The sequence below is a fragment of the Phyllobates terribilis genome, unplaced genomic scaffold (assembly GCF_046119375.1).
Source record: "Phyllobates terribilis strain yellow unplaced genomic scaffold, ASM4611937v1 Scaffold_12__6_contigs__length_324123572, whole genome shotgun sequence".
Classification (NCBI taxonomy): Eukaryota; Metazoa; Chordata; class Amphibia; order Anura; family Dendrobatidae; genus Phyllobates; species Phyllobates terribilis.
This window is the reverse complement of record NW_027362772.1, coordinates 251,218,064-251,231,881: the sequence shown is the minus strand read 5'-3', so window position 1 is coordinate 251,231,881 and position 13,818 is coordinate 251,218,064. Positions and strand designations below refer to the sequence as shown.

General features: G+C 44.8%; 1 protein-coding gene across 1 annotated transcript in view; it reads left to right on the top strand.

The window, feature by feature from the left end:
• IL4I1 (interleukin 4 induced 1) overlaps positions 1-13,818 on the top strand; it is a 51,303-nt gene that overhangs the window by 9,007 nt on the left and 28,478 nt on the right. Inside the window, exon 2 of the mRNA XM_073655245.1 lies at positions 11,378-11,598. Within this exon, the coding sequence (XP_073511346.1) occupies positions 11,378-11,598 (221 nt within the window). The remainder of the gene's footprint in view (positions 1-11,377; positions 11,599-13,818) is intronic.

The following is a 13,818-nucleotide window of genomic DNA, read 5'->3' as shown; positions in this document are numbered from 1 at the left end:
CGGGGTATGTCGCCAATCTTACCTTTATTATCATAGACTCCTTTGTTTGATATATTATCTATGTAACCCCCCGTTTTGGGGTTCAGACATGACTTGATTCTTTGCAGCCAAAACCTCTTGTAAAGGTTCCATCCTTTCAGCTGCGTCTAATCATTGTATCCCTCTTTTTTCTATGGTAACTATACACCTGGTAATCAATTTACATATATATATATATATATATATATATGTATATATATATATATATATATATATTTTTTTTTTTTTTTTTATTGCACAAGCACTTTATGTTTATTTATGTATATTGATTTTTTTTATATTCCTTGATGTTCTTTACAATATATTTATTTATTTTTCGCTGCTATTAGAGGTGATCATGTATATTTAATTACTATATATCCAATTACTGTTAATCAAATTTGGCTGGCATACAAATATCTATACTTCTTTATATAGGAGATCCATGTGCAATATTTTTTGTGAGCAGCCCCCTCCTGAGCTGAATTTTATTTATGTTTTATACATTTTTAAATCTTTGTCTTGTCTGTTTTTATTTGTCTGTATTTGAATGTAATAAAATATATGAATTACACTTGATAATATTGTAGTCCCTTTATACCTTTCTTTTGTGGTTTGCATTTTGAGTTTGAGGTATTTGGATTTATTTTTTGAAATTTGTGGTATTTCCTTCTCTTTATAGGATTTATTCATTGAACACAGGCCCTGGTTCTAGTACAAAGCTAGGCAGGTGCATCTAGACAAATCCTGCAGAGCTAGGACTTAACTCTTCTACCTGGCTCTGCTACAATATGTACGTGTGGCACCCCAGGGGTCTGGTTTCCACAGTAACAAGCAATGTTATGTCTGAGAGCAGGTGGGAGGTCTCTTGGTCAGGGATCCTATGCATGCCACACCTCCTGCCCAGTCCTGGGAGGGGAAGAACTTCCCCTATATAAACCTAGGGCTGAGGCAGGATTAGGGAGTTCAGAGGGAGAGTTGAGCCAGGAGGGCTGACAGGGGGCTGTGGCTCCGGCTGGGCCCAGCTCCTGGGCCATGCCAGGAGTAGAGAAGAAGTAGAGACAGAGAAGAGAAGCAGATATAGGAAAGAACATCAGGAGCTCTGTGGGAGCAGTGTTACAAGGAGTCAGGGGCTGGCAGCTGCAGAGCTCGCCCTGACTGAGAAGATTTCTTACCGGACCCGGAGTCCGAGGCTGTGGGGACTAACTCCTACCCAGCAGCAGAATCCGTCAGGCAGGGGATTTCAGGTCCTCTGGCCAAGAAACCCGAAGGCACGGTCACACGCATGGGACCAGCACCGCCGTCGTGGAGCGGAAGCTACTAGAAGGCCCCGAGTCACCGGCCATACGGGTGAGCACCACACGGTACACTCAGGGATGTGGGCTACTTATATCCGCCTCTAGCAAGGTAGCCAGAAGAGTATCGTTAGTTTGGGAGGCCTACAACTCCGCCTGGCCAGGGGAGATCCCATCTGCTCAAGGACTGACCAGGCCCCAATCGCTAGCCAGTACTCCGGGAGGGTCTATCTTTGTCACCAGTAAAGACCCTGAACTACACCGTACCGTCTCCGAGTGGTTCCTGCTACCCCCATCATCCACGTCGGCTGCCCTGAGGCCATACCCCTCCCGTTGGGGGTTATACTATCACGCTGCACAATCCTACCACCGGCCTCAGCGGTCTGCCCTGCAGCAGCAGCTCCTCAGCTGTACTCAACGGGTGGCGTAGTCGTCCAACATCTACCGCTAATACAGCGCCACTTAGTCTGACTCCCTGGGCACGGACCAGATCACCGCCACGAGACTACAACCCTCAACAGATCCGGCTCCGGGTAAGCTCCCGCGTGCGCAACGCTGCGCGACACAGGCCCAGGGGCGCGTCAACTTTTGGCGTAGTCGGCAGGATTTCGTGCCCGCAACCACCGGGTACTGCGCGCCTGAAAAAGAGACTTTTAAACTAACCTGTGGTGAAGATTCCCGCCATCCGGCACCATCTTCAGCCTTCTTCCCACCATCCGCGAAGATTCCCGCCATCCGGCGCCATCTTCAGCCTTCTTCCCGCCATCCGTGAAGTTTTCCCGCCATCCGGCGCCATTTTCAGCCTTCTTCCCGCCTTCCGTGGAGTTTTCCCGCCGTTGGACGCCATCTTGAAGACGCTGCGCAGGAAGAAGAGGGGCGTGGACTCCGAAAGCCCGCGAGAACTGAAGCCCCGCCTCACGTCCGGACGTTGCGTAAGGTCCTGGAAGGAGCCCAGCAGACGCCGACGTCACAGGAGCGCGACGGAAGGTCCTCGACCCTGACGATCCACTGCGGAGCCGCGGCCTACGGAAGAGGATCATCGCAAGGTAGGCCACGGTCCACTAGGGGGGAGGAGGATGTCGGATACGGAGGAGAGCTTCACCGCTTCAACCCCCGCCAGCGCCACCGCTGTTGCGGTCATGCCTTTCACCATGCCCTATATCCCGGGGGCAGCCTGGCTACCCCAGTACTCAGGGGAGTCACATACCCTGCATGACTTTAGAGAAAAGCTGGATAGCCTCTTCCAGGTGTACCCCCTCACAGAGGAGCAAAAAGTGAGCATCCTGGTGGCCCAATTAACCGGGGCAGCCCAAAGGGGGGTAAAGTCCTGGCCACCTGGGAGGAGGACTGTCGCAGAGATACTAACCCAGCTAACCGAGGAGGAGCTGCAGTACTACCAATACGAGGAAAGCCAAGAGGACCCGGACGGGTCTGAGGACTACCCTCAGGAGGGAGCACAAAGAGGACATAGCTACTGAAGGGAAGTAGCGTAAATAAAGAGCTGTACATAGTTACCCGTTAGGGTACAAGGACTGCTGCTAATTAAAATATGGTCCCCGTTGGGATTAGTGAATTGTTCCCCGTGTGTCCCTATCCCTTACCAGGCTGAGGACTGTGAGCAGCCATCCCCTATCCCTTACCAGGCTGAGGACTGTGAGCAGCCAATCCTTATCCCCACTGGCCGAGGACTGAGAGCGGCCATATCCTGTAAATAATTATGTGTTTCTAGTAATTTATAGGAGTCCTTGGTGGATTTACCGGGAATCCTTTGTACAGTTAGTGGAGCGTAACCCAGGATGGACTAAAAGACTGTTAAGGACTCGGGGCAGGACAGACCCCTACCTGGTTACGTCTCCCTGTTTTGGTGAAATGGACACCTTTGTTTCCTTCAAAGACTGCACCCGGTTGCGGACATGCCGTGACCACCTTTATGTGTTTTTCTTATTGTATTATTATTGTTATACCCTGTTATGTCTTTCTAAAAAAATATGTTTAGTCCCGGAGTACTAAATTTCACTAGGGGGGAATGTGGCACCCCAGGGGTCTGGTTTCCACAGTAACAAGCAATGTTATGTCTGAGAGCAGGTGGGAGGTCTCTTGGTCAGGGATCCTATGCATGCCACACCTCCTGCCCAGTCCTGGGAGGGGAAGAACTTCCCCTATATAAACCTGGGGCTGAGGCAGGGTTAGGGAGTTCAGAGGGAGAGTTGAGCCAGGAGGGCTGACAGGGGGCTGTGGCTCCGGCTGGGCCCAGCTCCTGGGCCATGCCAGGAGTAGAGAAGAAGTAGAGACAGAGAAGAGAAGCAGATATAGGAAAGAACATCAGGAGCTCTGTGGGAGCAGTGTTACAAGGAGTCAGGGGCTGGCAGCTGCAGAGCTCGCCCTGACTGAGAAGATTTCTTACCGGACCCGGAGTCCGAGGCTGTGGGGACTAACTCCTACCCAGCAGCAGAATCCGTCAGGCAGGGGATTTCAGGTCCTCTGGCCAAGAAACCCGAAGGCACGGTCACACGCATGGGACCAGCACCGCCGTCGTGGAGCGGAAGCTACTAGAAGGCCCCGAGTCACCGGCCATACGGGTGAGCACCACACGGTACACTCAGGGATGTGGGCTACTTATATCCGCCTCTAGCAAGGTAGCCAGAAGAGTATCGTTAGTTTGGGAGGCCTACAACTCCGCCTGGCCAGGGGAGATCCCATCTGCTCAAGGACTGACCAGGCCCCAATCGCTAGCCAGTACTCCGGGAGGGTCTATCTTTGTCACCAGTAAAGACCCTGAACTACACCGTACCGTCTCCGAGTGGTTCCTGCTACCCCCATCATCCACGTCGGCTGCCCTGAGGCCATACCCCTCCCGTTGGGGGTTATACTATCACGCTGCACAATCCTACCACCGGCCTCAGCGGTCTGCCCTGCAGCAGCAGCTCCTCAGCTGTACTCAACGGGTGGCGTAGTCGTCCAACATCTACCGCTAATACAGCGCCACTTAGTCTGACTCCCTGGGCACGGACCAGATCACCGCCACGAGACTACAACCCTCAACAGATCCGGCTCCGGGTAAGCTCCCGCGTGCGCAACGCTGCGCGACACAGGCCCAGGGGCGCGTCATACGTACTGATAGTATGCCAACTAGGTTAAATGGTTGTCTTTGAATAAAAAACAAGGGTGTCTAATTTATAAAGCTTATTATTTAAATGCTTTATAAATAATTTAAAAAATACTTAGAAATTAAATATATACAGAAGAATAAATAATTTCACTCTCTGATGAGATAGCAAAAAGAAAGGAATCAGAAAAACATAAAACAATTCCCAAGCTTACTGATTTTTTTGTCCCAGCTACTTTTGTCCTTACTCTAAGTCGTCTATCCTTCCTCCTTCCATAAATTACTGTACAGAATCAACGTTTCTCTCAGTGTCACAGACATGATCAAGGTTCTCCAGAATTTCCTTACGTTTTGTTCTTCTCCTAAAGATGACCTCTCACCAGGTCAAAAGTGACCGGTTTTTGCTCTTATTTTATTCTGCTTTTCTATTTTTGGAAATCAGCCATACAGTTCCAGAGATGCCGATTTGTGAAGTTTCTCGTTCATTCTACTCTAATCTATATAAAGTTACAAAAGTCATGGAGAGAATTCATTTTCTTCATCAAATCTATTCTCCTAAATTATCTAATGATCAGCTAAAGGATTTATCCAATCCTATTTTTTTTACTATGAGCCTAAGAACTAACAGGCAGGTGGTTGCTAATCAACTGCCTGTTGTGCCTGGCTCTGATGTCTGCCGGGGCATAGGGGTCACAGACCGCTCCTACCGGCAATTCTGCGGCTTCCGCTGAATTCACGCCAACAGAACAGTGGCTTCTTTTCTGCTCTGCTCTGTCGACTTGGTGTGACTGTCGACATCATCCTGATAAACAGCCGGCTCCCCGCTGCCTATTTGCAGGGAGCCGGCGGTAAATCAGCATGACATCAACAGTCATGCCCCATCAATAGAGCAGAGAGAAACAGCTGTTCTGTTGACATGGAGCACCATAAATCGCTAGCAGGAGCGATTGGTAACCAATCTGTGCCAGCGTTGGGTAGAGCTGGAAGGTAGTTACCTCTGTTAGCACTACCGGCCCATTAGTTCTTAGGCGACATTGTAAAAAATATATATATATAATAGTCCCGGACAAACCCTTTAAATTCTACTATTTCCAAAAACTATTGTATGGGTATCCTAAAAGAGAAAAAAAAGATGTGGTGCTATTGTAGTGCCCCAAGGGTTCGGTCGCTACAGAGGTATTTCATCTCACCCAGAGGTGTGATATCTCACTTCCAGGTAAGGATGGAGTGTGGCTCAGGACCATAACACCCACATGCACTACACCACATTTCCGGGGGGCAGGGCGACAATGCTCCCAAGAGTGAGCACAACTGCCCCTGTCCCTGGCTGGAGTGGGGGGAGGGAACACCTAGAAAGGGGGAACCCGGTAGTGTGTAGGTGGGGAGAGTAGATCCAGGGTGCACTGGAAAGGGGAGTATATAAGGTGGGCACCATCTTGGAGAAGAGGAAAAAGAGAGAAAAGAAGACTGGGAGCAGGGGCTCTGTACGGGCTCTGCTCCGCAGGGAAGCCAAGTCTCTAGGCTTGAGCCTAGAGAAGAGAAGAGCTGCTGAGTTCAGTCAGAGAGGAGAAGAACGGAGGAGGCTCCAGGAGTGGAGTGAAGGGACCCCAGGGGTGCGGACCGGCCAGTCGCCACCGTACGCCCGCCACTACCAGAGTAGGGGGGTCAGGCCAAGAAAGGGAACCGGATCCCTCATCTAGTGGAGGAGAGCAACTACCCTCAGCTAGTAACCGGAGGCCGTGGCATTGCACGTGTTACGGCCCCTCACTACACCCGTTAGGAAGGCACCATATAGGACCCAGGGAAACGGAACATACGTTTGCCCACCAAGGCCCGAGGCAGCTGGACAGAAACGTGGTCAATTGTGGGGTACGACGGGCCAGAGAAAAGACACACGAAGGGGGTCCTGAAAAGCATTCCAAAGGTACCGAGGAGTTGGCCGAGCCCCTCACCTGGTGAGCACAGTACGACGTGGGCAGCCATTACCTGCAGAAGTGGCTTGGAGTGTAAAACTATGAGTAAAGACCCTGGACTGCATCACTGGACTCTGAGTCATTACTGTTGCTCCCGCGCACCATCACCCCCATCATCTGCACTCACTGCCCTGAGGCTATACTCCTCCCGTGGGGAGTTATACTATCCTCTGCTGCGCACACAACATCAGCCTCAGCGGTCTGCCCCGCAGCTGCGGTTCTCAGTGACCGCAATCCACGGGTGGCGTAGTCGGACATTTCAACATTAAAAACCAAGTAAACAGATCCGCCACTGGTTTGACCACCCTGAGCCACGGGACCGGGTTGCCGCCACGGAGACTACAACTCCTGACATTACACAGAGACCGGGCTCCGGGTATTCACACACACACGGCCCGGGGGGCGCGTCACTATCTAAGCGTAGTGAGTTTATGTCAAGTTGTAAAAGGCGAAAACTTGCTCACCTGATATTGTTGTGCTGCCTGAGGCACAACACTCATTTTGGTTTGCATTCAAAAGTGATAGACTGCAGCTATTCCTGGAGAGACAGGGGAAACCGCTTCCAGGAGTCTCCCACAGTGGAAGAATCAGAAATGGAGAATCAGCACTGTCTTCTGTTGATACGATTGAATCAAGGACGGTGTCTTTTTTGATTGCTTCAATGAGCATTCATTTAAAAATGAAAGATTATTAAAACACTAGTTTACGCAACGCGTTTCGGCTGTTTACAGCCTTCATCAGGTGCATAATAAAAATATACTTATTCAACTTTATATACTCCACCACCAGGAAGTGGGAGGAATGAATAGGGGATGGGGACAGTGTGGAGGGGGAGAGGGCAGGGGAGCGAAAGGTTTAATCATGTGCCTATTTAATCCTTGCTCTGTCCTTTTGTTGGAACCATATTCACACTTTGGCACCCTAACCCTGATCCTATTTTATATTTTTCCACTACAAGGAAAGGTTAAATTACTAAAATCCATGTGTTCAATATATAGTGCATACAAAAATGGGATAAGACTGTACAAAAAAATAAAATAATAAAATAAATACATAAAAAAATAAAATAAAACACATATATATATATATATATATATATATATATATATTTACTTATTTTATTTTCTTTCTTCATTTTTATTTATGTCTTACTGCAAGACCACTACATGGTGTTATAATGGATTTATGCAGCTCTCGTGTCTCCATTTTCACGAATACCTTACCCATTTAAATTCCCATATATAACGTAATCTATATTGCCGAGGGTTCGGACTTCAACAATAATGACGTAATTGGGTTCATATGAATTAAAATGAACTGACATTAAACATACAGAAAATATAAGTATATAAGAACACACACTTCCTTTCTGTTTCCATAATCTGTATATTGGTTCTATATTTGGTTTCATATTAAGAGATATAAAATTTATATAAAAAAAAAATTCATAAAATGTATATAATTTTTTTTTTCTCTTTTTTCCTCCTTTTTTTTTTTTCCAAAAAGGAAGTTGAAAATGTTATCTGGATTTTGAAGCTGGGAAAGTCACGGGGGCCTGATGGGTTTTCTGGGGAATTTTATGGGATGTTACGTCCACAATTATCACTTCCCCTTCATTCCTTATTCACCAATATCTTCTCTTCTGGCTCCTTATCTGACAGATTTCATGGTGTATTTTTGTCCCTGTTATTAGGACCAGGTAGGGACCCAGATTTGCCTGGCTCGTACCACCCTATCTCTTTAATAAAACTGATTTTAAACTTCTTACTAAGATCATGGCTTAGTAAGATGTGACTGAAATATCTTTTTGGATTAGTGCCTCCAACTCACAACCTTTTCAGATATTTCGAGGTACTCGTCAAGGTTGTCCTCTATCACCATCCATATTTAATATTGCCCTCAAACCCCTTATTACATCATTTAACACTTTAACAATTCTTAAAGGCATCTTTAAAGGTTGAACTTTCATCAGAACACTAGCGTTTGCTGGTGATGTTCTGGTATTAATAGACAACTCACATGAAGCCATTCCACCTATCATGGTTTTAATACAACAGTTTGATTTTGTCTCTGGCTTATAAGATTAACTTAAAATCAATAAATCAATGATGATTTTTAAAGGTTATCTATCAGCAGGTTTTTGGTATTTAATCCGAGAGAAGCACAATGTAGGGGCGGAGATGCTGATTCCAGCAATGTGTCACTTACTGTACTATGTGTTGTAGTTTCAATACAATCAGTATTACAGGTACGGGATCACAGGTGCAGGTACACAGGTGCTGGTTCGACGGATCAGGAACAGGACTGGGCACAGGTAGGACGGGTTTGGGTATAAGTCCAGCAGGACGGACTGGAACTGGTGCAGACAGGGCAGGCAGGGTCAGGTAAATGGAACGAACAGGATTAGATGCAGAGCGCACAGGTACAGGGACCTTACAACTAGGTAGCAGAAAACTCACTGACACTAACGAAATTGCTAAGGCACCTCACATTAGGGGAAGCAGGGGGGCGCACTTAGCATTCTCCCAGGAGACCTGAGTGCCCTGGGAGGAGCGCAGACAGGTAAGTGAACACGCTGGTGTCCCTGCAGGAGGGAGCAAGGGGACACCTGCAGGGGTGCAGGCGCTGTTCTAACATAATCTGTGTAAACCCGCCCCCGCCACTGATTGTCAGCTTGATACAGGAAACTGCCAATCAGTGGTGTGGGCGGGGTTATGCCCAACTCAGCTTTCTGACCAATGCTACATCTACAGGAGAGAAAACAGTGATTTTTTTAAAACTGCACCAAGCAGCACAGTAAGTGACACATCGCTGGAATCAGGGTTTCTGTCCTTACATCATGCAGCTCTCAGATTACATAGTAAAAACCTGCAGACAGATTCTCTTTCAATGTGATAACAGAGGCTGGGGGGACTTGCTTATGAATTTGGGTAGGGCATGAAGAATTGGCTTAAAAGAAAACAGTTTGGTCTTTTGAATGATGTTATCTGTTCATATGTTACTAAATATATCTGATGCCTTCTTTGTATCTCTATTGTTTAAAGACCTAATAAACAAATATTAAAAAAAAAGTAAGTGGAATGTAAATATTGCCAGAGGTCAGGTACATATTTTGAATTACTTAATATAATTGTCAAGTGTCATATTGTAACAAGCCATCATCAAATTACGCAAAACATCAGAAGTCCCTCCCTGTATTCCTGCTATTCCTGGCTACTTACACTAAATATATGTATCATTACCAAATCAGTATCTTATTGGCACGATAGATCACAGGAAGACATGGAGGTGTATGATACGTAGAGTGTTTTCCAAAGTTTTTCTATTTGGAATACTAGTGTGTTTATGTCATTTAGAAAATAAAAATCGTAATAGAGCCAGGAATTATTAACTGATTATTAATTATAAATGGAGATACAAATATGAATAAGCCATTAGCAGTTTCACTGCATACTTACACCTGCATGTCTTAATATTGATTTTCATCCTAAAAATCCTCTGTCCCCACCCTGAAACGAAGTGTCATCAATGACGTCCATTTCAGGGACAGGGTTAGTCCCTGCTGGACTGAGAATGCATTGGTTGTCAAGTCTGACATATGTTCTGTACTAACTCCCTTCTTTTTATGCAATATTCATCTCTGTGCACAATGACAGTGCGTTCCCTCACTGGCACTAATATGAAGGGACAAGCCGACAACAGAGGGCACTGTCAGTACGCATTGTAAGGAAATAATGTATCAAGGACGGAGAACGTGAACCAGCCCCGCCAGTGAAAGCTATGTCTGTTTCAGGGATGGGGCTGGCCTTTGCTCTTCATGTTTTTACCTTAAATGTGCTCTAATACTGCGCTCTCTTGCCGGCTGATTACTTATCATCAGAGTTGGTGAGTGAGTGCACTGTCACTGTGCACTGAGTAGCACTGCGATAGCACAGTAAGTAGGGAGCTTTTACTGAGCACACATCAGAATTGAAAACCAATGCATGCTCAGTAGAGCAGGGACTAGCCCATCCCATGAAATGTATGTTACTGATGATGCTTTGTTTCAGCATGGGGGCAGTGGCTGTGTGAGTGACCGAAGCCCCTGCCCCCTAAAACACATTAGAGAGGGAATGATAGGAACTTCATAATTAAAGCACATTAGAAAAGCTCTTGGATTATTACAATAAATAGACATTTAGGATGAAAATCAATATTAGTGTCTGACCACCCCTTTAATGTTTGAGACAAGCATATGCTACTGGCAGGATCAACCAGGTAGCCCCCAATATGACGGGACGCCCTGTGGCCGGCGCTCATAGCAGATGAGCATTTCTGCATCACATAGCAAGGCTGAAGCCCTACTATATGTTACACAAATTATCAGAAGATCGCAGCTTCTAGTCTCCTAAGGAGACTACTGAAGCAAGTGAAAGGTAAAAATAAAATGTTTTTAAAAATATTTAAAAAATGTAAAAAATATAAAAGTTCAAATCACCTTCCTTTTGCCCCATTCAAAATAAATCAATAAAAAAAATACATATATTTGGTATTGCCGAGTTCAGAATCGTCCGATCTATCAAAATACGTATAAAAAAGAATTAATCCGATCGGTAAACAGGGTAATGAGAAAAAAAATATTCTAGTACACAATATGGTAAAACCAATGGTGTCGTTCAAAAGTACGACTCGTCCTGCAAAAAACAAGCCCTCAAACGGCCATATTTACAGAAAAATAAAAAAAGTTATGGCTCTGGGAAGAAGGGGACCAAAAAACGAGAGCGCAAAAAAAAAATGGCCCTGGAGTGAAGGGGATAAGACTGGAGTATAAAACGCCAGTCGTAATGAATTCCCCAGTAGGCTGATCATCAGGAACCATGATAGCGTATTAGGGCATATGGAAAGGGGGTTTCTTCATGAGGCTTCTTCTTCTGTTGGGTGCAGAAATTAGTAGTCTTGTCTTATATATAATAAATGACATGTGTCTCCATCTCTGTTATCCTCAGTATTTCTTCCCTTGGTATTCTGGTTATTGGCTGGGACGGTAAAGACTGATGCGAGCACTTTGGAAGAATGCTTTAAAGGCCCTGAATATGAAGAATTACTGGATATTGCCAAAAAAGGTCTATCCTCTACCACACACCTTAATCGCAAACACATTGTGATTGTTGGCGCTGGAGTCGCCGGACTCTCTGCAGCCAAAGTCTTACAAGATGCCGGGCACAGGGTAAGTTGGCTAATGAATAACTTATACAACCTATGGAAAAAATTATGGAATCACCGGGCTCGGAGGATGTTCATTCAGTTGTTTAATGTTGTTGAAAAAAAGCAGATCACAGACATGGCACAAAACTAAAATCATTTCAAATGGCAACTTTAGGGCTTTAAGAAACACTAAAAGAAATCAAGATAAAAAATGCGGTATTCAGTAAGGGTAATTTTTTTCAGACGAAGCACAGGGAAAAAATTATGGAATCACTCAACTCTGAGGAAAAAATTATGGAATCACCCTGTAAATTTTCATTTCCAAAACTAACACCTGCATCAAATTAGATCTGCTCATTAGTCTGCATCTAAAAAGATGTAATCACACCTTGGAGAGCTGTTGCACCAAGTGGACTGACATGAATCATGGCTCCAACATGAGAGATGTCAATTGAAACTCAAATGTCAACTGAAAATATCAAACTCTTAAAAGAAGGTAAATCATCACGCAATGTTGCAAAAGATGTTGGTTGTTCACAGTCAGCTGTGTCTAAAATCTGGACCAAATACAAATAACATGGGAAGGTTGTTAAATGCAAACATACTGGTAGACCAAGGAAGACATCAAAGTGTCAAGACCGGAAACTTAAAGCAATATGTCTCCAAAACAGGAAATGCACAACAAAACAAATGAGGAACGAATGGGAGGAAACTGGAGTCAATGTCTGTGACCGAACTGTAAGAAACCGCCTAAAGGAAATGAGATTTACATACAGAAAAGCTAAACATAAGCCATCATTAACACCTAAACAGAAAAAAACAAGGTTACAATGGGCTATGGAAAAGCAATCGTGGACTGTGGATGACTGGATGAAAGTCATATTCAGTGATGAATCGCGAATCTGAATTGGGCAAGGTGATGATGCTGGGATTTTTGTTTGGTGCCGTTCCAATGAGATTTATAAAGATGACTGCATGAAGAGAACATGCAAATTTCCACAGTCATTGATGATATGGGGCTGCATGTCAGGTAAAGGCACTGGGGAGATGGCGGTCATTACATCTTCAATAAATGCCCAAGTTTACATTGATATTTTGGACAGTTTTCTTATCCCATCAATTGAAAGGATGTTTGGGGATGATGACATAATTTTTCAAGATGATAATGCATCCTGCCATAGAGCAAAAACTGTGAAAACATTCCTTGAAAGAAGACACATAAGGTCAATGTCATGGCCTGCAAATAGTCCGGATCTCAATCCAATTGAAAATCTTTGGTGGAAATTGAAGCAAATGGTTCATGACAAGGCTCCAACCTGCAAAGCTGATCTGGCAACAGCAATCAGGGAAAATTGGAGCCAGATTTATGAAGAGTACTGTTTGTCACTCATTATGTTCATGCCTCAGAGACTGCAAGCTGTTATTAAAGCCAGATGTGGTGCAACAAATTACTAGTGATGTACTGGAGTGTTCTTTTGTGTGTTTGTTTTTCATGATTCCATAATTTTTTCCTCAGAATTGAGTGATTCCATAATTTTTCCCTCTGTTTGGTCTGAAAAAAATTACTCTTACTGAGTACCACATTTTTTATCTTGATTTCTTTTAGTGTTTTTTAAAGCCCTAAAGTTGCCATTTGAAATTACTTTAGTTTTGTGCCACGTCTGTGATCTGTTTTTTTTCAACAACATTAAAGAACTGAATGAACATCCTCCGAGCACGGTGATTCCATAATTTTTGCCAGGGGTTGTATATTCAACATGATTATTCAAGAAGCTGCTGTAAGTACACAAGATAGTGGACAGAAGAATATTCCTTCAAATGATGGTTGTCTTTTTCAACTCCTCCATACACAAGACCAAAATAGTGGAACCAAAAGTCACCCAACACATCTGCTGCAGCAAAACGTTTTGTTGACGCACATTATGGTAACTCGGCGAGTTGTTGATTCTTCGGAATGAAATGGGTTAGTAGATCTAAACGGGAAAAGGCCAGAGAAAAGCGCTTCTTGGATCAAGATTTTTGCATAACATTTTTTGGTTTATTACATGTTCTTGTCTCTGCTGCACGTCTCTTTGATGTTCAGAGCCTCTCATACAGCCAAATCAGATCTCATACTTTGCACTGGTGAGGGGCACTACCCTGAAACACTGTGTCTGAAAATTAATATTTTGATTTGGCTTTTATCCTGTCATATTGCACGACTCGGTAAAGGGCCGATTGTGACTTAGAGGATTGCTGCTTC